Source organism: Polyodon spathula, unplaced genomic scaffold (genome assembly GCF_017654505.1).
Source record: "Polyodon spathula isolate WHYD16114869_AA unplaced genomic scaffold, ASM1765450v1 scaffolds_731, whole genome shotgun sequence".
In the NCBI taxonomy this organism is placed as follows: domain Eukaryota; kingdom Metazoa; phylum Chordata; class Actinopteri; order Acipenseriformes; family Polyodontidae; genus Polyodon; species Polyodon spathula.
Window position 1 is genome coordinate 84,389 of NW_024472220.1, and position 23,031 is coordinate 107,419.

The window sequence follows — 23,031 nt, forward strand, 5'->3', positions numbered from 1 at the left end:
CTCGCGAGAGGCTTGCTTAGGGACGGTCTCCCTTGGTGACAAGCGGCTGAAACTTGTAGATTAATCAGAGAGAAGGGAGGTATGGAGGGGTTGATGAAGGCGTAAATACAGTAGACTTTTGTATCAAACTCCCTATTTATAAGCGCCTCTGTTTACGTGAGGGACGGGGCCTTACATCAGTCTGCGAGCGGCGGGTTGCTGTAGTCGCCTGCTCCGCCCTTACCTCTGCAGAACTACGTCTACCCACCCGGGTGCCTGCAGCAGACCTCCATAGACACACACTGAAGAGCCACTGCGATTTGACGTGAGTATGACTTCATTGATGTAGATGGTTTAGCTCGGCAGTTTCTTGCAGCAGCCGACGTGCCGTCAGCGTTTTAAGTAAAGTGCATTTACTGTGGTGTGTGTGTGTGTGTGTGTGTGTGTGTGTGTGTGTGTGTGTGTGTGTGTGTGTGTGTGTGTGTGTGTGTGTTTTTCGTATGACAAGTCCCGCGGTGCATCAGCGTTGTTTTATTATGGCAGCCTGTGTCTGTGTTAATCCTTCACTGATCGTACAGTAACACCGCCACCTGCTCCCGCATGATTAACATTTAAACAAACGACGGTAATACTGCATGTGCGACCCCAATATGAGAAGCCATGGGGATGCCACTGTGTTTAGAATAGAGACCAGTAAACTACTACTCCACAGCCTGGAATACAGAAATCCAGCGAAATGAGACGCGCTGCTGTGGCAGTGCACATGTGCTGTGCATGTAAACTGTGCTAGTCTGTCTTCTCAGCCCCTCTTCTCGTTTTATGTCAGTTTAATGCAGGTGCATTTCATTTTTTTTATAGGAAGAGTATTTTTCACCATGGCAGTTCTTTTCTATTCGTTTTTGAGTGGAATTAGTTTCCAGCAATTACTAAATTACATTCTTTTCCAAACGCTTTGATTTGGGGAAGGTGAGGCAGGCCAGTGTCCTGATGTGTTGAGTGGGACTTGGTACAGAGGTTCAGAGACACACTCTGTACACACCCAGATTATAATGCACTCCATAGCATGTGCAAAATGATGGCCTAATACATTCTATCAGATTTGAATTATAGATTCATGAAAGTCAGACAACAGTCTAGATTTACCCCCACACTCTGATAATCTTAATGCTCTGTGCTAAAGGATGCCCTTGGCAAGGTTCATCACATCTAGATGTAAAAATATTACAGCCTGCATATACCCAGAGACTATGATACACACAATAACCTGAATGTCCTTGGCACGTTTCATCACGGTAGGAGAAGCCGTTCTGAACTGTGTGACCTGCGTCCAGACATCTGGGCATAGGAGCATCCCCTCCACTGTGTCCCCTGGCTGGAGAATTATTACTAGCAGTTCTTATTAAAAGCACTCTGGGATGCCCCTTGCAATTATTTCTTTATAGTTGAATCTCATACAGTCAACCCAAAACACAACACTATCGCGAAGCAACACTTTTTTTGTATGGCGTTTTAGTTAGTTCTTTTTGTGTTGTCTTTGTGAACTTGAAGGTACCAGTTTCAGTGATTTCTTTTAGAAGCCCGTTCTTTAGAAGTGCATTGATGCTCTTTCTGTTTCCTTGCAGGACTGGCCCCACTGCTGGCCTGATCGCACTGTCTGGATTACAAGGGATTTCCCAGGATCTTTAACTGTCTGAAATGGATGAACAAAGCGTTGAGGTAGGGCAGACCCTGCACTTCTCTACCTTTTTTTTTTTTTTTCCCTACAGCTGCAGGTCTCTTTGCATCAGGTGTTTCATCTTCGTGGTTATGTCCAATTCTCTAGGGATGTTTCTCCCAGGACTCTTGACCACTGACTGCTATAAGCACGTGTGCATGCCTTCAGAGATTAGCAGATGAGATGTCTCCTCTTGTATCACAGCCCTGATGTTAATACAAAATTCTCTAGGGATGTTTCTCCCAGGACTCTTGACCACTGACTGCTATAAGCACGTGTGCATGCCTTCAGAGATTAGCAGATGAGATGTCTCCTCTTGTATCACAGCCCTGAGTGTTAATACAAAATAGAAGTGAAAAAGAGCAGAACGTTTATGCATTTTTGGTAAATTATATAAAATGCAATTCCCATTGAGTTATAGGGTTTTTCTAGACAGGTGGTACTCTACCATTTACAATTATTACACTTTTTTTCGAATATGTTTTTAAAAATATATAGCTTCACAATGTTGCATGCTTTTATTTAGCCAAGGCTTGCATCATTCTTGATCCACAGCAGCTTTCTTCTAAATAATTAGGGGATTACATTTTTTTCTCTTCTCTATTTTCTGCCCTGTTTGAAATTTGATTTTCTTGGGATTTGTATGTTCATTGTAAAGTTTCTTTTGTATAGATATCCTTTTTCATCATCATGGGAACAGAGTGAAAAGTATCTTGGCAGAATGTTTATAGCCGATGTTGGTGGATTTGTGCTGTCAAAAGATTTTAGGTTGACTTTTGATCAATGCACAATAGAAATGGTATTCAAGGATCAGTTCATGCTCTTCTAGTTATGTGCCCAAACTGTGATCTCCATTTCACCTCGGAGTGTGACAGCTCTATTTCTCCTGCTCCAGAGTATAGCGGAAGTCTTCCGGTGTTTCATCTGCATGGAAAAGCTGAGAGATGCACGGCTATGCCCTCACTGCTCCAAACTCTGCTGCTTTAGTTGCATTCGGGTAAGTACCAAGATTTGCAATGAATCCTGCACTCGTGCCTATGTGGAATGTGGCTGGAAAGCGAACCTATGCTTCGCTCCAGTTAGTGAGCACGCCTCAGAATACTGCCAGCAGCCGCCCCAGGTCTGAGGCTGTTGGAAAGCTGCAATCGGAGCAGTCTGCTCTCCTGTATTGAGTATAGGAATTGAGGCTGTCGCCTTGACTCGAAGGCAGCGGCTTTTTATTAAATAGCCTAGCTTTTGTTTTTTTTGTGTGGATTGGGTGTATTGCAATATTTGCATGACCTGCCTCCCTGCCAAGTGAATATTCCGAGACGTTCCTGTGGAGTGTAAATTGCTTTGCTGTATAGTGTCAGCATATAAGAAATAGGTAGGCTAAGTTTAATTAAGAGATGCTGTTTCAAGTGACGATATATAACCAACCTCTGATCACTAATAGCATTGCAATTTATTGTCAAAATAAGATTCTTTTTGTTTTTGGTGTGCTAAGTTAGTAGATTTGTGGAATGTTTGATAAAAGTGAAAGCGGCTGTCAGGGTGTGCTTAAGATCATGCTTTGTGTTAATGCTCTTCTTCAGTGTGTGCAAGTTAATTATGTATCTGATTTGTTTTCCTACAGTAAGAAGTGTCACGTACTGCTCAGTACTAAAGCAAATGTAGAATATTTAATGTCCAATATAAAGGTATTGATTTATATTAATAGTTTACAAAACCGATTGAAACATGGCAGCCTTAACAGGACAGTTGCTGACCTTCTGATTTTTCAAACACAATTTCAATAGTAGCAACTCAAAAATAATTATAAAGTAAATAAAATGGTTTTTATAGCAACTTAATGTAAACCTGGCTGTTTCTAAATATTACCCCTAAATATTAGTCTGTTTAGTTAGTCAATTAATGAGCATAGCTGAGAGGCCTCTGTTATACGAAAGTCATATGGGTTAGTCAAAAATGTGCTGTTCTTTCAGTGTGCATTCCATTTATCGCTCAGCTTTACTAATGATAACCATTGTGTTTTTTCCCCCCCACTCAACAGCGCTGGCTGACAGAGCAGAGAGCACAATGCCCACATTGTCGGTAAGAGGTTTGCAGTATGCAGTGAATTTTTACATTGCTGGCTTCTAACCGCGTATTAGAGCCTGGGGTTACGGGATAAGCTTCACTGTTGAAGGATACTGCAGGAGACAAGAGTCTTAAGGTCTTTTCACCCCAAGCACGTCGCGTCAAATCGTCAGCATCCGGCGAATTTTGACGCCATCAATTGTTTTCATACCAAAGATGTCGATCAATCTGAAACCCTGTCGCTAAACTCAACATTTTCCTTAAAGTATAGAATTATATTTGTGTCTTAGCACAAAGTATTGTAACATAAATAGTATCTCATGAAAACTACTTAATGAAGATCTGTGTCTTACAGAAAAATGAAAATAAAAACGTGAGTCTTTGCCGCACAAAGAATGTAGAGCAGTCCTTCTTTACTGTAGCTCTTCACTGTTGAAAGTGACGTGCCTCCCCATTTGACACAGACACACACGCACAACAATGACGACTGTCTTTTATAATGGATTATAAACCGGTTTGAGCACTTGCTTTCTACCTGCTAATCAGCTGTTGAAATTATAAACACAGATCGTATGTTACTGGAACTCCCGGTTGTGATCTTCATATACACACAGCGCTTGCTTATTTATTTTTTAAACAAAAAAGTGGGTTTGGATCTTCAAACAATATTAGTTAATACTTACATTTTATTTCTTGAAACCATCTTATCGCTTTCTCCAAAATTAAACAGTGCTAAACACAATGCTTCAGACTGCCGTTCAACATCTTATTTCCTGTAAACGAGAGGTTTATCTGTTTTCTAGCCTTTTTTTCTGATCTTTCTGATCCCTGTTTCTTGGACACTGTAGGGGTGCCTACCTGTGTGCTGTGACCTTTCAACTGTCTGCTTTTTATTTTTTTTAAAGGGGCAGTGCTAGGTTACTTAAACAACCATTCACAATTTAAACATCTCGTTGCTGTTATTATTGAAGAAAAAATATATACTGTTTCATTTTGAACACAGTAGTAAAAACAGTTTTGCCATGCTGGTGTTTTATATATTGTTATTGACATTTTATATATTCACGTGTGTGTAAAATATATATATATATATAATTGGGATATAGATAGGCTAATATATATTGGCTAAATAAATACATTTAGCAAGACGTGCACAAAGAAATAGGAACATTTCTGTTTCAGATGCCTTCTGTTTTATGCGACACACTTGGTGTGAAATGACCTTTTAGAATGGATATTTGGTTATTCCAGAATAAGTATAATTGATAATCAAATAGACCAGAGTTCAATACAGTTATAAAAGTGAAGCCAGTGAATTAAGAACTCCCTGTGCCTAGAGTCCAGCCAAACTGAAACCTAGTCTGAGAGTGAACCTACAGTAAGCTGCAATAGCAAAGATGTAGGTCACAGTTATCTACTTTTTACACAGTGCCCAAAGGCTAAACTAACCACATCTGGTTTGAATAAAACTTATTTGTCATACTTTTCTACATGCATGTAGGTCATCTGGTAGCCAAAATATATTTTTGTAATGTTTACTGTATTTTTTTCAAAATAAATTCAGTAAACTGTTTCGAATTTGGACTTTAGTCAAATATTTAAGAAAGACTGTAAATAAGTAAGAGTAAGTCTTAGAGACGTGTATAACTCTGATACTCGTAAGACACGGTATTGCATAGTGCTGCAGTTGTGGGGCTGGTCTGCTGATCCTGGGTGTGCAGAATTGACAATGTGACGCCTCTCTCTAGGGCACCCCTCCAGCTGCGGGAGCTGGTGAACTGCCGCTGGGCTGAGGAAGTGACCCAGCAACTTGACACGCTGCAGCTGTGCAACCTCTCCAAACACGAAGAGAACGACAAGGACAAGTAAGTGCACCTGCGCCTCTGTGCATCCTCCTCTCACTCACAGCTTCACTGATCAGGATCGCTTCATGATCGCACCCAGCCTTTCTCTTTTTTCCCCCTGCTAACCACTCTTAAACCTTGCATTCTCCCCCTGCTCTCCACTTCTCTCTCCACTCAGGGGCTTTTTTTTACCATCTTTAGGTTATCCCTGAACAGCATGGCAACCCCCTATGCGACGGTGGTGAAAGATATTGGAGTGTTGTGGCTTATTATTTTATATGTTTGACTTTAAACATGAATCTATAACCGAATGGCTATTTTCTTTGTCAGAAATGTAGTCAAGCTGATAAATGTGTCGTCTTCATTGTTTTAACCCAGATGAAGGCTTTTATTTGTTGATTTTTGTCTCTGATATAACAAACCATTTCATAGAAAATAAGCAACAAAGTGCCAAAGCAATAGAAGGGTTATCTCTGGATTGCTTCCTCCTTGCTGTAGATGGGCGGGCCCGAGTTCGGTTCTGATGGAATGTTTTTGCTGCAGGTGTGAGAATCATCATGAGAAGCTCAGTGTGTTCTGTTGGACCTGCAAGAAGTGTATCTGCCACCAGTGTGCTCTGTGGGGAGGGATGGTAAGTGTCCTGTGGGCTTCAGACACAGGAACTCTTTGAGCACCATTCCAGTTCCAGACTGTGCCCACACTGCGCAGAAGTAACGATTTCTAAATTGTGATTGGATGGACTAATCTGCTATGTGTTTTAAGGAACCAGTCGCCTGTATATCATATAAGTTATTCCTCATACTGTGAATGCAAGTCATATTATGCCCTTCCTCCTTGTGTTATTATTGCAGGCTATATCTTGGGGACTGCTTGTTGAATAATGATGTACTACTAACACAGTCTATATATATATATATATATATATATATATATATATATATATATATATATATATATATATATATATATATATATATATATATATATATATATATATATATATATATATATAGTTTACCAAATTCAGGAGGTTCTCGGCACTAGTTCGTAGAGACCTGCTGTTACTTTGTCACCCTGCTTTGCTCTCATTAATCCTCTAGACCTCTTTGTTTCAGCATGGCGGGCACACCTTCAAACCCCTTGCGGAGATCTATGAGCAGCACGTCACCAAGGTCAACGAGGAGGTGGCCAAGCTGCGGCGCCGGCTCATGGAGCTCATCAGCTTGGTGCAGGAAGTGGTGAGAACAGCACGTTATTTTAGTTGCATCTTCACGATTGTGGTTCACCTCCCCAGTTAATGGATTCAGAAAGACTTCTGAAGCGTTAATGTGTACAACAAAGAGAGCAGCAAGGTACCAAAACTACCAAGAAGCAGGGTAGAAGGATTTGAAGTGGGTTAAATGTTAAAACTGCTGCTGTTGGCCAGCAGAGGGCACTAATACCTTAAAATTTCAGTAAAGCAAGATGGTGGAAAATAGATTTAACACTTTCAGCTCAAAGTGCTATATCTTAACATCGCAAAAAAACATGTAGGGCAGCATTCATCTACTTTCGTCACTGCACTTTGTCCTGCACTTACGAAACGAACCAGATTAAGAGACTTCATAAACATAATTCCGTATATAATTAAAGGTTATGATAACTGGGGGCTTTTTTAAAGCAGCATTAGCTGGGGGTAACGTTAGCCCTGCTGTGCCCTCCCTTACACTCTGCTCTGCCTGTGTGTCTTCAGGAGCGCAACGTGGAGGCTGTGCGCGGGGCAAAGGATGAGCGCGTGAGGGAGATCCGGAATGCTGTGGAAATGATGATCGCTCGGCTCGACAACCAGCTGAAGAACAAGCTCATCACTCTCATGGGTATGTAGAGGCGGGGAGGGGGCACTTGTGTAGCAAGTCGTCCCCAAGCTGCATGCCTGCTGTTGCATTAAGTACTACATTAAACCTGTAAGTGGTGTTGATAATGGGCTGTGCACTGCTGGGCTCAGGAGGAAGCAGCAGATGCTGGATTACAGTGGCTCTAAGTTTGGGACGTTGTTGCTTTTTCGTTGTTAAGTCTATTGCAGGATTACAGGAGTTAGAAGGGGTTGTGTGGCTCTTTGCTGTCCACTCCAGGTATAATGTTTCCTCAAGGGATGATCTTTGAGACGTTTAAAGAACGTGCAGGAAATTGCAAGACACAAAATAAGATTATGGTTCGCAACTTAATTATTAGTAATGAGAAAGCTGGACTTGTTGTCCCAGATTTTTGTACCCACATGTTTGATCAGTTTTTCTGAAGAGCTCTGATTCTTTACTGTAACACTGTGTCTTTGTTCCAACACAGGGCAGAAGACATCCCTGACACAGGAAACTGAGCTGCTGGAGTCACTGCTACAGGAAGTGGAGCATCAGGTACTACTGGGGGTTGTCACAAAAGTCATTGCTGATCCTTCAAACCCTCCTTAGTAAAATGTGTGTCAAACAGTTGTGGCAATTTATCCAAAGCGCAACATGATGTGGAACTTTCTTTTAATTTGTTGCGTTTTGATGCATTACAGGTATAAACTCGTAGGACAGTTTGTCCTGGCGCAAATGGAGAATTAGACTATTGTGTCTTCTGAGAAATTAGGGCAACTGACTTGGGAAATCGTGGCGGAGCAGCAAATGAAATAGAAAGGGTATTAACGAAAGTAGAGGTTGCCAAAAATACTGAGTCCGGAATAATTCTTGGGCCAAAGCCCCAAGTGGCCTATTCATCACAAGTGAAATATTTTGGTATTCTGTTTCCATCCCACACACGCACACACAAGTTAATTTTTTTTTCAGGATTATCTGCTTTGTCCTTTTGGTTTGTGATGGGAACTGTTTAAAGAATTTATGTGGAAGTTTCAGTGTGAGTGACAAGTGACATTATAAAAGCAGATGAATATTCACTTCACTTGGAGTCTTGTGTGGAGTAATCTGATGTGTTATGGAGAGGCTGAGAATTTTCCATGGGGTATCCTCTGTGTTTCAGAAGAGTGCTGTAAAGTTTAGCTTTACAGTGTTCGGTGACTTCATTTGTGCAGTTTTAATTTCATCTTCATGGGCAAAAGGACGTGAGATTGTGTGCACTGGACACTCATTTACCCAAACCAATTAAATATTGCACTAAACTGGAAAAGGCAAAACCATGTGCTGTACGATCTTATATCCAAAGCACCAGATTTTGAGTACAAAGTGCGTGTAGCCTGAGTTCAGCAAAGAGTGACAGCGTTGTGTGTCCTTGCCTCTCCCCCACAGCTGCGGTCCTGCAGTAAGAGCGAGCTGATCTCCAAGAGTCCTGAGATCCTCCTGATGTTCCAGCAGGTGCACCGCAAGCCCATGGCCTCCTTCGTCACGACTCCTGTGCCCCCAGACTTCACCAGGTATGAAATCGCAAGCTTCGTCACGCGCTGAGTGTACAGCATCCTGCAGAAGTGGCATTGGAGTGGCGCAGCCCTCATTGAGAGGGTGCCCCAGAGAGCTTGCACTTTAACAAACCCTGTCCAGAATGACGGTCCTCTACCCTCTACTGAAAAGCACATGTATTGTCAAAGAGTAATTCTGCAATGAAACTACCTCAAAGTATTGTTGCATTGCATAGTTTAGGCATTGCTAGTCTCAAACCATTCTTGTAAAGATAACATTAACCAGAATGCAGTTTTTTGACAAACACTGAACGCTTTTGTCACCTGGCATTCTTTAACCTGGTCAGCAATGCTGCAGTGGGACATGTGTTTGTGCATCCATGTAGATGTAGTGCTGGCTAAAGGTAAGCAGGTTGAGGTGATTTTGTTGTGTGGGAAGCCAGACTGTAGATAGTATTATGGATATTGTATTTGTACTTGTGTTCGTAGTATGCTTGCATCCCACACAGTTATCCACCATGAAGGTTACTTGGATGTCCTTGTCAATCCACTGCTGCTGCTGTTTCAACTACTAATATGTCTTGCCGACTTCTCAGTTGCATTATACCCCCAGAGAAGCTTTGCTATTGTGCTCAAACATCCATTTCTAGCTGAATTTTTATTTTTTTGGTCTTTTTGAGAAATTTTAGCAATGTGTGTTTACAGCACTGGAGCTTCTTGTCCTGTTGAATTTGAGTCAAAAGCATGAAAGGGAGCACAGTGTTACACAAATGAATGTGTTATATGAAAGATATTCCTGTCCTTCTGCAGCCCGCAGCGGCTCACGACCATAGACCTTGTTGTGAATGAAAGCTCTGGGAATTCAGTATGAAAGCCCTGCCACACAGCTGTGTCTCGTGTCACGTAGATCTCCAGACACTGCCTAGAGCTCTGTGTGTTGCTGGACTATAAACCGCGCCTGTGCCACCAGGGCTATTCACTTTAACGCCAGTCTGCTACGGAAATCGAAAAAGAAGGTAATTACAGGCTTTCACGCAAAGGCATGCAGTCTTCTGTCATGTATTAAGTAGCAAATGATCCTCCATTTGAACAGATCAGCAGCCCGTATGGTGGTATGTCATCTTTTTGTCCTTTTTTTTTTCTGTTTTCTCTTTTAGTGGCTTATTCAGACAGCGCACTTCCACATATCTGACAAGTAGTTTTAGGTTTTGTATGAAGTGACAGATGTGCCACCCGGAACATTGTTTCTGTGAAAGCTGCACCCAGAGGTTTTGTTTGGGAAGTAAAGAAACACAACAAACACAGACAGAAGCACCGAGACAAGTCAGACATAATGAGCCAGACAGGGAATAATTACAGCAGTAAAAACCTGTAACTGTCTAGGCACAGTCAACAGGAGTAAGAGAGAGAAGACTTGAGATGCGGCTCGAAGCCAAGCAACGCGCCCAGCTGTACAAATTCCATCCCTACAGAGAGCGAGCTGAACAGTGCAATAGGATGTCTTCATTTTAATGAGCTTGACCTCCTGCTTTGGCTTCCAAGCCTAACATTTTAGGGTTATTTATTGCATAATTGCTGCGGTTTGTGTATGGCAGTGGTATGGAGAGTTAAAGGTAATATCTAAAGAAGGAATTGATTGATTTTAAAGAGCTTTTCTTTTTCCTGAAAATGTCAACCATAAAATGCTTCACAGTGCAGTCTGTTGCATTATTTGTGCTGGTGGTACAGTGTCTTTGATCAGGGTATGAATGCAGTTCTTTTCCTTGTCCTCTCAAAGCAGATCCGGATTAGTACTAATCTTGGACCGGCAAATCTGTGAATCCACGTTTTTAAAGACTGAGTTTATTTTTCATTTCTCCGCTTCCTTTTCAGTGAATTGGTTCCGGGCTATGACTCGAGCACTTTTGTTTTGGCAAATTTCAGGTGAGATTTGTATTCATTTATTTTATTTATTTGTCTTTCTTGTGGGAGACAAATAAAGAAACCAATTATGTATTGCATGTATTTCTGCACCCCTAGGGGGCGGGTTCTTAAGATCATCTACATGTTTTCTGTCATGGACATTTATTTCAACATATTTTTCCACATACAGTGAATTGAATTAAATGTAGCTGCTCCCTTATTAAAGTAACTGAATGTACAGAAAGGCTGCTAACCTTCAGATCTCTTGTAGTGATCTTGTTTTATCTTTCTGAGCTAGTACACTGAGGCAGAGGGCTGACCCAGTCTACAGCCCACCGCTGCAGATATCCGGGCTCTGCTGGAGACTAAAGGTTTATCCGGTAAGTTTTCAATCTCTAAATCTGACTTTGTTTAATGTTGGTACATTGATGCTTCCCTCTACTCCATGAAGTGAAGGTACCACTTAAATTGCACAGTCACACCACTAATCCTTGTTTGTGAAATGGTTGCTTGCTACTCTCCAAATTGCAGACTTTTTGAATGATTTCAGAACTTTCCTAAAAGATTCTTGCAAGGGTATGAAACTTAATAACCATATTACTGCATAATTGGTATAATAGGACTGTCCTTGCCAGAAACTCAACTGTATTCTTAAATGTCAAAGTGATCCTCTGTATGGCTGACCTTTTCATTTCCTCCTCTAATAGGACGGGAATGGAGTGGTGCGGGGGAACTACCTCTCTGTCTTCCTGGAACTGTCGGCTGGGCTTCCTGAGACTTCAAAGTATGCATGAGGGGTGTAGTGTGACTCCTGTCTGTGACTATGTAGGCTGTATTGAATCTGAAGTACTAAAGGCTGTATTATAAAATGACATTAAAGACTGCTAGTCAAATCTAGAAGTCAAAGGAGTTTCTTTTATTATTCCTGCGTATAGTACCACCGTTGAACAGTTAGGGATGAAATTGCAGTACACTTTGTCACAGAGGCTGTGTTTGTACTTTCTAGGGAGTGGAAGAAGAAAATGGCCTGCTTTGGCTACACAAGTTTCTCTGCCTTCACAAATAGCCATTTCTCACGTGAAGACTTGCATAGACAGAAACACACACGCTGTGGTCCGTGTACCTGTGGAATGGTGTTGTTTGTGTGGACCAGTGTCTGCTGTGAGTCGCAGCTTTCTGTTGTTCTTTTGAAGGTACGAGTATCGAGTGGAGATGGTGCACCAGGCCTCCAGCGACCCGACTAAAAACATCATCCGGGAGTTTGCCTCGGACTTTGAGGTGGGAGAGTGCTGGGGCTACAACCGCTTCTTCAGACTGGACCTGCTGGCCAGCGAAGGATACCTGAACATGCAGACGGACACCCTCGTCCTCAGGTAGGCAGCGAGAACTCTGCCTGGTTTCCATAGAAGCCGTATTAAAAGTCCCATTTGAATGGAATGTTTTGCACTGCGTTGGTTTGTGCTTGTGTATGGGATTCTGGTACCCAAGCTACAACCAGGGTCGTCTCCATCAACACTAAGTGTTCTCCCTGAACCCTTTAACCATGTACTGGAGCAAGTCCCAGGTCATTTCTCTGACCTTGGGTATCTGACTGTAACCCATGTAAATTGAACTGTGTGCCCCTGTCAGGTACCAGGTGCGGTCGCCCACCTTCTTCCAGAAATGCCGAGATCAGTACTGGTACATCAGCCAGCTGGAGGCAGCACAGACCAGCTACATCCAGCAGATCAACAACCTCAAGGAGGTGGGTACAGAGTGAGAAACTCCATTGCATTTGGAAGATGTTTACTACTAGTTTTATAGGTTGATGCTACATTGTATTGTTCGTTAGCTCTATAAGTAATCTACTGTACAACAAGTGGCCTCCCCTGTCTAATTGTTTCATTTGAAGCAGCCCAGGGTCACAAATAATTTGCCATTTATTCATAACTTGTCATTTTGCTTCAGTGGTCTCAGAAGTTCTGTTCTTGCCTCGTCCTCTTCCCTGACCATATAATTATCCCTTATTGTATTAGGTGGAATATCGCTGCCATTTACTTATACTGCGATGTCAAAAGCAGAAGTGGAACTTTCCTGTATCTGACACTTTTTTGATAAACAGAGCCTTCACGCAGGGAAAAACCAAAGCACTAGTTGGATGCAACCTATATCCTTGAAGATAAGGCTTCCTAACTAGTATAACAACTTCTCCTCACACACTCTAGGCACTAATGAATAGTAAGTTGCTAAGGTTGGTGGTTTTGTTGCAGAGGCTGGCGATCGAACTGTTTCGCAGACAAAAGTCCCGCAGCGCTTCACCGTCTAACCGCAGATCGGGCCACTCTGCCTCTGAGAGAGACCCCCAGCATTGGAAGGGAGGGGTGACTGAGGGGGCTGCCCAGGCTGGAGTGGGAGAAGGGAAGGAGGAAGAGGAAGAGGAGAAGACACGGCAAGATGACTCCAATGTGAGTAACTCTGATCGCTGTGACTGGGGAGATATACTGCAGATCCATATCCTGTTCTGTATTCTGGTACTGTTCTAAATCCTAACTGCAGGGCAGTGAGCTCAGGCAGTTCTTTAACCAGGATGTATTTTGGTATTGACAGGTTGGGGAGAAATAAGGATGTTAATATTAAATATCTAGTTAATGTGAAAGAAAACCTTTGACCAGAGTTTACAAACCTTACTACAGTACCAAATTGTGATAGATCCTGGATAAAGCTGTCTGCTGCACCACGTCTCCAGCATGAAGAATTGTCTGTTAATGTTAGGGTTCCTGTAGATGGATCTGTTCCAGGTTATACCAGACTGTGTGACCTACAGTCCTCCCTATGTGTGTGTCACAGCATTGCTGGCTGTTTAGACCTGTGTAACACTGTGTCCCCCACAGGAGCTGTCGGATGGGGACCTTGAGGTTGACTGTCTTACGGGGGATGAGGAGGTGAATCCTCTGGACGGGAGCAGCACTTCAGGGAGCTCCACTGCCACCAGTAACACTGAGGAGAACGACATTGACGAGGAGACCATGTGAGTCACACCCTCCTAATTAGAGCCTTGCTACTCGACAAGAAGTGTCGGGCTTGAGTCGGGTCAGGTGTAGTTTGTATATTATGGTTTGGGCTTGGCTGGGGTTAGTGTTATCAGTGAGTGGATTATGATGTTTTTAATTTTAAGTAAGTATAAGTACTTCTTAAAACTCCTTTCCTGCTTCATGATTTTTGAAAAACCACTCGCCATGCACCATAAGTTCTTTGAGAAATTACCTCTCTTAATTAATGTCATCCCACAAACCTTCTTATTCGTTTTGTGCAGCCTGTTAAGTGCTGCATCGCTGGGCTTTACGAAGTAACCACAGGATATAATTAATTTCCAGCGCAACTAACAACCAATAATCATCTTGGCCGAAAAACTGATGTTTTGTGCAGCCTGTCAACAAATGCTGCGGGGGCAGTCTTAACAGTATACAGTTCAGCTGCAAAGCACCAACGTCACCAAATTCTAATATAGTCAGTCTTGTACAAATGCACACAAACAACACCAAGTGCAACGCCTAATTGATGGCTCTCATCAGTCAACAATTCATGCCTTTTTTAGATAATGCCACAAACTGTTTTGTTCCAGTTAATGATACAAAACCTATTTGTCCTGTAGTAAACTATATGCATTTGTTTAAATGTAAAGAATGACTAAATATACAGTATTGAAACACTGCTCTTTAATTCACTGTTAGTTTTCTTTCTTTCTCGCACTGGTAATGTGCTGTCATAGGCAAACGTGAAACTCTGTTTATATCATGGAGCGCTCTGGTGTTGGAAAGGGTACGTCTGAATCCACTGTTTGGAAAAATGACGACATTGTTGTATTCGGCGATAATAAAAATCCATGTGGCTTTGTACAATGCAAATCCTGCAAAATATTACTGGAATATAACAGCAAAAAGACAGGAAATTCATCTCTGCAGTGGCACACTGAAAAGTGATGTACTGACCTGTAGCTGTTTTAGAAGCCATAGTTGTTGAATGGTAATTTAGCGGTTTGATGTGATATAGGCTTGTCCAAAACGAGTGTTCGAATTTGCAAGATCATCATCTATGTGGCTATTTATGGTAACAGAGTTTTGAAGAAGCCTGTTGGCTTATAGGAAAGGAAGTAAATGAGGTATGATTGAGAGTGGTTTTTGTTTCTTTATTTATTTAAGTTTTATCTGTAAACCAGGAATATACACTGAAGGTACTTGGTTGCAATAGCGTATGTTAGGAATATATTTGTGGAGATGGTCGGGTATGCAAATATTTCAAAGGTGTCTCGGGTTGGGTTCGGATTTTGTTTGGTCGGGTTCGGATTGGGATTTAAATTTAGGCCCATGCAGACATCTTCTATCACAGCACTGCCCTGCATCTTGCAGGATTGCAGGGTTTTTACAGACTCGTTGCTTTGTAGGGATGGCGTGTGTTTCGACTTCATAAACCTTTTATTTGTGTCACTGTTGTGTAACTATGGCTCATCCTGGAAGAGGTAGGAGGAGAGAGTTGTGTGACCTAAGATAGTTTGACCTTGAGGTCCCATTTAAAAGGTCCTTTTTAAACCATATAGGTTACGGTGCAAGAAAATATAAGATTTTTTAACTTGTAGATTGTGAAGCGAACTAATTATAAGCAATCCCGAAGTTAGTTTTTTGTAAGCTTTTATTCATCACTGGACTAGCAATGTAAGCACAGAGCCAGTCCCTGTGATCTCTGATCTCTTTCAGCTGTGAGTAAGATGTTTTGAGTCAATGTCATCATGCCTTGGAGTGTTCTGGAGGTTCATCCTTTCATTTTTTATTTTTTTTTTCTTGACCATTGGTATAGAAAAATTAAGATCAATCTCCCACTTTTCCATTAAGCAATTGGGGTGTGGTGTTACTTAGTAATGAAGTAATGTTTTTATTGGTGTGTTGCAGGTCTGGAGAGAATGATGTGGAGTACAGTGGTAACTTGGAACTGGAAGAGGGGGAATTGCTGGAAGATGTGGCCGGAGCAGCAGGTGAAGCATAGAAATGGGCTGGGCTGGCTGAGGGAGCAGTCTGTGCAGAGTGGGATGTGTTGGTGACGCTCCCTTCTCTGCTTTTCCCCCAGGTGGCTCCACGAACCCCAGTCTGCGCTCTCTGAGGCGAGGAGGGGCAGGCCTGGTCTCGGCCACCAGTAGCAGCCTGCTGGAGATCGACCCGGTCATCCTTATCCAACTGCTGGACCTCAAGGACCGGAGCAGCGTGGAGTCTCTGTGGGGCCTGCAGCCCAGGCCACCCTCCTCCCTGCTGCACACCACAGGTATCTCCCACACACCTCTGTCCCATTCTGACAAACAATACTCTCCCTTATGCACAGCCACACGCATTTGGTATTGCATTCTTTTTTTTTTTTTTTTTGAACCTGCCCATTTATAATAAATGTAGTCTTGTTTGTGTGTCAAAATGGGGACCCTTATGTTCACTAAACTTATTTGGGTTATGTTTTGGATTGTATGTGGCGAATATCTGATAAACAGTCTGTTTTTATACAAATATTTTTAGTCTTTCAAGTACTGTGTGCTAGTTCCATGATTGATTGACCCTCTGTGTGTCTGTGCAGGTTTTTAAAAAGCCCCAAGGTGCTTTACAAACTAGCCTTGCCATATCCCTACACAGTACTTCTGTTGTGTCCTCTCTGACTGCATCCCTGTCTCCCTGCAGCAGCAGCGCACTCTCGCAAAGAGCGTGAGCGGCGGCCTCAGGCAGTGCGGCGGTCAGCCCCAGACTCCGGGGTCCTGATCCGGTTGAAGGCCCAGATGGCGGAGGTTCGCAGTAAGATGTCGGATGTGAAGAGCCAGCTGGAGGCGCGAGGGGAGCCGAGAGCTGGGGCCTCCGGGAGTCTGGTAGAGCAAGGGCCTCCCACAGACACTGAAGCGCCCTGCAGGAAACTGAGCGACCTGGAGCTGCTGGGCAAGGGGGCTGCAGCCAACAGACATAGCAGGAGTGGTGAGCTCAGACTTGCTATTTAGGGAGAGATATCCTTTAATAGTTATTGAAAAACCCAATATTTCCTATAAAACCCCAGTGTTTCCCTTATGACGAGGATGGGCAAGCCCAGTGTCTGAGCGAGGAGTCCCTTTAAGAATACAGTTGTAACCCTGCTGTTTGTCCAGCTACAGGTAGGAAGGCAGCGTCCCCGAAGCTGGAGTGTGCTGGAGCGGCAGGCAGCCTGTTTCTGCGCAGGGCTGTGGACAGCGTGGACAAGGAGACCCGGGGGAAGGGGGACTGTGTCCCTGCCAATGAGGGAAGAGCCCGCCCAGGGGACTGCCTGGCTGTCTCCGAAGGCAAGTTACCCTCTCCTGTCTTCTGAGAAACAAACTGGCACTGCTGAAGATTAATCACCAACTCTTTATCTTTTATAATGTTGATGGGACATTGTCTGGGCTGTATTATTTTCACGCACATCGTGGTCTAAAAATAGATATTTCACAGTTAAACATATTTATTAAAGGAAACAATTTCGTCATCACATTCAAAATGGATCATTTTTCTCAACATTTATCATACAACAAACTCACAGAAATCAGTGGTAACTGAAAGAAATGCAGCCTTAGACATTGTTATTAGAAGGTAAAGAAAGGTGCAAGTTGAAGGAGGGCTGGAGGCTATGTTACAGTGTGGGCTCCTGATAGGAGAGCTGGGGACACTGTTTCTTGGAGACTGACCCTGTGTTCACTGCTCCTGTAGGTCCCTTGAAGCCCCGTAGCGCACACAGCTCCCCGCCGTCGCTTGGAAATGGGAGCTCTTCTGATCAACCCTGCTGCTCCAAACATGAGGACCAGGCCTACGCAGCCGCCAACACTGACCTGTTCAGGATCTCGAGCCTCAACGGGGTCGTCTCGCTGGACAAGAACCGCCGGGCCGCTACGACCGGGTAAGGAGAGGATCATAACAAGCTGTCTCATTCGCAAGCCTCTCTTGCCTTCATATCCCAGAGACCTGGGCTTAGTATTAGTTTGATCTCAACCCTCCCATTACAGGTCTCACAATTCAGCATATTTTAAAAGTTTCTGTTTGGGAGGGGGGAGTGCAAACAGCAATGCACACCCTAGAGTACTTGGGGTGATATAAATGCAGTCTGCGCCCCAGCTGTGATTTGAATTCGGGCATTGTTCATCTGCTTGTGTTCCCTCCAGGTCCGGGCTCCTGACAGATGGGACTCTGGACTGTGACGTCGAGGGAAGCAGTGAGATCCGGGAGTCGCTGCTAGCTCAGTCTGAAGGGACGTCATCAAGACAGGAGGAAGGTAAAGATTGACAGTTTCTCCTAGTTGCTTTATTTGCAAGGCTGTCTTGTAAATCCTGATTGCAGTTTGTCAACCTATGAACAAGTCTGCAAATGTTTTAATGAAAAATGTAATAACCATTGAGTGGGTTTTTTTGTTTTTGTTATGCTAATGTGATTGTATTAGCTAATTTTAGATAAAATGTGGGCTTATTCCAAAATACTTGAACATCCTGGGAAAGGTTGAAATAAGCTGAATTACGGGGGGACCCAAAGGGTAGGAAGAGCCTGGACTCCAGTTCATGCACAGTCTCCAGGAAGACTACCGCTAGGTTTTTCTCCTCCTCCTCCTCCGAGACTTCAGCAGCTGCAATAAGCGAATTCTTGTTGGTGGTGATTTACAGCACACTGCCATTGTGCTTGGACAGGGCTGCTGTGCCAGAAGCAAGTGATCCACCTCCTGCCGGGGATGAGCAGTGACAGTGAGATTGAGTGCGACAGTGAGAATGAGGAGGAGAGCTGCGACCTGGAGGCTGGGGAGTGCAGACATGACAATCGCTTGTCTGTCACAGGTGAGCAACACGCTGGTGTGTCCAGCTCTCCTGTTTGGTCAGTGACACCGCTACACACTGCACCTCACGAATGCTAGCTAGCTGGTAGTAATCTTCTCTTTCTGTTTCCTTGTTTTTCCAAGGGGACCAGTTGAGCTCTGAAGATCTGAGTTTTACTGCGGGGGACACGACAGAGAGGTGATTTTTTACTCATTTTAGTTTTCTTTCACTGAAACACTTTCAGAAAGGTTGTCACTTTGATAGGCTATATGTTTGCAGCTGAGCCCAATAGGTTGTTTTGTAAAGCGCAAATGGCTGATCCGCACCATAGACTTTATATGTGGGACGTGCACTATGGGAACTAAATGTAGCATACTTTATTTACTGGTCTCTTTCGACATTGCAGACCTGTATACAGGTCCAGGAAAGATGACTCCACTCAAAACACAAAACTGCTTGAGTGATGGAGGAAAGATAAATTCACTTTAAACTAAAATCTAGAAACTAATAACAAGGTCTGTGTCTAGAGCTGTGTCCGTGTTTAAGCATATCTCACTGAATTCAGTAGTTTTCTTAGGCTGGTCTTTCTCTAAAGTGCTGAAAGAGTTAGCATGAAAACAGGACAGTGCACTAGCATGAGGCTGTTTCTTTCCTCCAGTGTGCTATTGTAATTATCCACAGCTGCTCTGTCAACATCTTGTCTTCAGATTCAAAGCAATAGATGTGTGTCTTTAGCTAATCCTTGGGAGTCTTGCTGTTTACAGATAAGCGACCTTGAGAGAGCGGCCTAAGAGCTTGACCAGGAACGGGGGACAGGAGCTGCGTTAAGTAACCCCCCTCGCCCCTCCAAAATCGCTGACTCCCCCATCACAGCACTGACTGGCCAGCCTGGGATATGGTTCTTATTTTGTACTTTCATTCCCTAGACAATTTGAAGATATGTTTTCTTTTTCAAAGAACCTGGACTAATAGGAGTATGAGCTGCTGTCTGGTTTGTGTCGAGTATTCAGTCTAATTGGATGTTTTGAGCTCCGCTGACTGAAAAAGCTGCTCTTGTGTTTTACTTGGTTATTTTTTTATGTATGTAAGTCTGTCTCTCCTTTTGTATTTTTGTTTCGAATATAGAGATTTAATTTATTAATTTATTGAACAGCTGCTTACAACACTTAACTTTTTGAACCGCAAGAAGCTTTGTTTGCAGAAAGTAAGAAGTGGATATATCCAGGGACCTTTGGCTTCTTTTTATAGTTTTGTGTGCTTAACCCTCCTCCTGATTCCAACAGTCAGGCTCCAAATCCTCAAACTTGCAAATCAACCCACAATGACTTCCAATAGCTAGGCTGGCAATTCAGTAGACTGACTTTTTCCACTGGCCTACAGTATCTGTCTTAATCTCTACCAAACCATGATGAGTCAGGCCAGCTGGAGAGTTATGGAGTGACAGTTGTCACATCTGTTATGTGGGATGCAAAGCATTGTACAGGGTCACTCCAGGAGCTCCAGCAGAGAAGCGCGATGCCACTTCTGTGTTTTGAGGACTGCTTTGATCCACACAGGGTTTGCATCTATTACTTTGGGGCACCTGAGTTTTCAGGCTTGCCACTCTTACATCTTCTTTTGAGAGCAAGAACTCCTCCCCCATTCTCTGCACATCTAACATTGTGTACATGTGTGCATTCCTGTCAATGCGAGTTACAGCCCCCACTATCATATTGAGTTGTTACATCTTCACTGTTTTTCTTCAAGTGCCTGTTTTTGTGTAGTTCTGCCGGTGGATTGACATCACATAGGGGAGTGAGCAAGATATGTACTGGAATATTTGAACTGCATTTTAATTGTCTGAGAGGGGCTTTTAATTTTAGAGTATATAACAGAGAATTAACCACAAAAAAACACACATTCCAAATAATGAACAGACCAATCGCCTATACTGTAAACATACATTCATTCTGTTTTGTTCTTGCTGAAGAACAGTGAAGGAGTGGCAGTTTTGTACAGTGCTATTGTGTAAAATGAATGTTGTGTGTGTGTGTATAGTACTATGGTCCTATGAATCAGGGATGCACTTGGCCTCCACTTCTTGCTATTGGATGTTCAGCGAGGCCACGCTTCTCTTTTTTGCTGTTCTAGATTGTGCCTGAACTGAAGGTAAATGCATGGCTGCTTGTTCAACTCTAAAGCTGTGGGAGCTGCAATCTCTTGTGATGCTGAGCTGTACATGTGCCCTAAATATGTATTTGGACTCCTGTGCCCGGTCTGGTATTCCCATTCTGTACCTGTGTAATTGTATTGGACACGGTGAAGCAATTGTCAGTGTTTTAGATTTTGATTTAAATGTCCAGAAGGCTGTTAAAGCTGCACTTCTAGTAATAACTAACAGAGTAATAAATGAACAAAATAAATTAAAATGTTTATCTCACGATGGTCTTCTGCAAATGTATCTGTAATGTTGTACTTTCTGAAACCTTCCTTAATAGCTATAAATCTGTAGTGATTTATTCCTATCTTAGTTTTCGTTAGGGTGATTTTGATGTCCATCATTGCATCCTTTATCAACTGACCATGTCTTAATTATATTTTGCACTGTTTTTGTGATGGCATGGTAAGAAATGGCATGGAAAGGAGCGAGTTCTATGAACTGTCAGTTGTTGCTTTTAAAAGTTTGATCATTCCAGAGTGCTGGGGGGGGGGGTGCATTTTCTGAAAAAAACTTCTTGTCCAAGGGACAAAATGCTAGAGAAATCTACTTTCCCCCTCCCCGTCGCACAAAACACACACAAAAAAGAACAATAACTTGTAGGATTTTGGTTTTATTTAACAGAGAACACAATCAATCAATTGGTGATTAACAGGGTGGATCCAGCCTTGCAGCTTGACTGCTTCAGGAAATTCTTCAAGATACACAAAAGGTTCCCTCTCACCTCAACACATGTATAACATACTTTATGGAAATGTTCCAAACTGCACTGAAAAGGAACACATTTACTAACAAATTAAGTAACATACGAAGAGTACAACTATAATAAGCAATACTTGGAATTATTGAAATATCTTTTTCTATAAGCTGAATCCAGCTCCTGGTGTACAGGTGTTTTAGTTTGTTGCATCCTTGCCAGCTATTCCTGCTGCTTTGTGGAATTCGGATTTTTCTTGACGTTCTTTCAGTTTTTGTAACTGCTGAACCCCAGGTTTATAAAGGACTTGTGTAGAACCTGCCAAGTTTCTCTGCATTTTTTACTATTTTTTTCTTCCCAAATGCACGCGGTATTTACAGTAGGCTCCATCAAATTCTGCAAAGACAAAATATGTTTTTTTTTTTTTTTTCTGTTCTACACTTATTCTTTTTAAACGGTGTAGAACATTTCACAGCTCCTCTAACGTCTTGTCCCATAATGCTACCTGCTGGAACACTGCTGCACCAGGTGGTCCTGGTTTTGGGAGGGCAACGTTCTTTCACTGAAAAATAAATACATAATAATACATAACAAATACAAACAATCGCATCAAAGCATATCATTTATATTATTACAAACCCATTTGTCAATCTTCATGTTTTAATAGTTTCACAAATCGATGGATAGTTCATGCCCAATAAATAACTAATACTGCTTCTGTTTAAAGATTTTTTTTTTTTTTTTTTTTTTTAATATAGCGTTTAAATTTAAATTTGTTTCCCTTGACACATGATCTAATTACATAGGTGAAAGCTGGTAGGTCAGCACATTCCTATCAGAGCAAATGCTTGGAGCGCAATGTACATTTTCTTGGGAGAATTAATTAAGAGGTTTTGCTTTAAAATTCAAACTTGTAATGGCTGCCTCACCAGGGGTGTTTATGAAGATTAAGAAGCCTGTGGGAAACTCAAATTCCTTGCATGTTGTCTGCGGTTCAGCCCATTGGGGCTCATTACTTTGACAGCACTGCTTTCTCTGTTATTGCCCGTTCCTCATAATCTGTCTTTGTGTCTCTCTGTGCCATTGAAACCTGAATCACTGCTCGGTGAGTCATCTACAAGATGATAATATGCTTGTCTGCATTCCGATAGAAGTGCTTTGTTTTGGTGGATCAGTGACTCACATACTGTTTATAATTGCCAGCTGCAGTGTTATCTATTTGAGAGCTGATTTGAACACAGTGTGCCTTTAGTATGGAGAGTTAGGATTTATTATGAATGCATTTTGGAATTTTTTATTTTTTTTGTATTTTATTTTTAAGGAAGGAAATGTATTTTTTTAATAAATACAAATGTATCAAACAGAATGTTATCTGAACAGCCTGCTTGTAACCTGTCTATACTGTGTTCGAATGCCCTGTTTTAGAGAGAAGAAAGAAACCAGCTGTCACTGGTATGTGCATTTACAGG

General features: G+C 42.5%; 1 protein-coding gene across 5 annotated transcripts; it reads left to right on the forward strand.

The window, feature by feature from the left end:
* On the forward strand, nt 1-22,193 carry trim37 (tripartite motif containing 37). 5 transcript variants are annotated; one of them, XM_041240929.1, is made up of 26 exons: nt 1-304; nt 1,602-1,695; nt 2,589-2,690; nt 3,726-3,766; nt 5,500-5,616; nt 6,139-6,226; nt 6,711-6,833; nt 7,328-7,451; nt 7,918-7,985; nt 8,856-8,980; nt 10,835-10,885; nt 11,163-11,244; nt 11,572-11,648; nt 12,058-12,237; nt 12,494-12,608; nt 13,114-13,308; nt 13,735-13,871; nt 15,787-15,869; nt 15,962-16,153; nt 16,555-16,839; nt 17,007-17,177; nt 17,581-17,767; nt 18,030-18,139; nt 18,522-18,689; nt 18,812-18,866; nt 19,433-22,193. In XM_041240929.1, the coding sequence occupies exons 2-26, from the start codon at nt 1,675-1,677 to the stop codon at nt 19,434-19,436; spliced, it is 2,901 nt and encodes a 966-aa protein (XP_041096863.1). In that variant the 5' UTR covers nt 1-304; nt 1,602-1,674; the 3' UTR covers nt 19,437-22,193. The 5 variants fall into 5 exon arrangements, with proteins under 5 accessions (XP_041096863.1, XP_041096867.1, XP_041096865.1 ...); XM_041240933.1 differs by having other exon boundaries at nt 18,546-18,689; XM_041240931.1 differs by having other exon boundaries at nt 17,013-17,177.
* Nucleotides 22,194-23,031: the final 838 nt, after the last annotated feature.

Bases quoted from the DNA above. Each gene is read 5' to 3' on its own strand.
- trim37 (XM_041240929.1), top strand. From the start codon at position 1,675: ATGGATGAACAAAGCGTTGAG. The intron at 10,886-11,162 runs GTGAGATTTGTA...TTTCTGAGCTAG, and splicing joins TTTGTTTTGGCAAATTTCAG to TACACTGAGGCAGAGGGCTG. The intron at 16,840-17,006 runs GTGAGCTCAGAC...CTGTTTGTCCAG, and splicing joins CAACAGACATAGCAGGAGTG to CTACAGGTAGGAAGGCAGCG.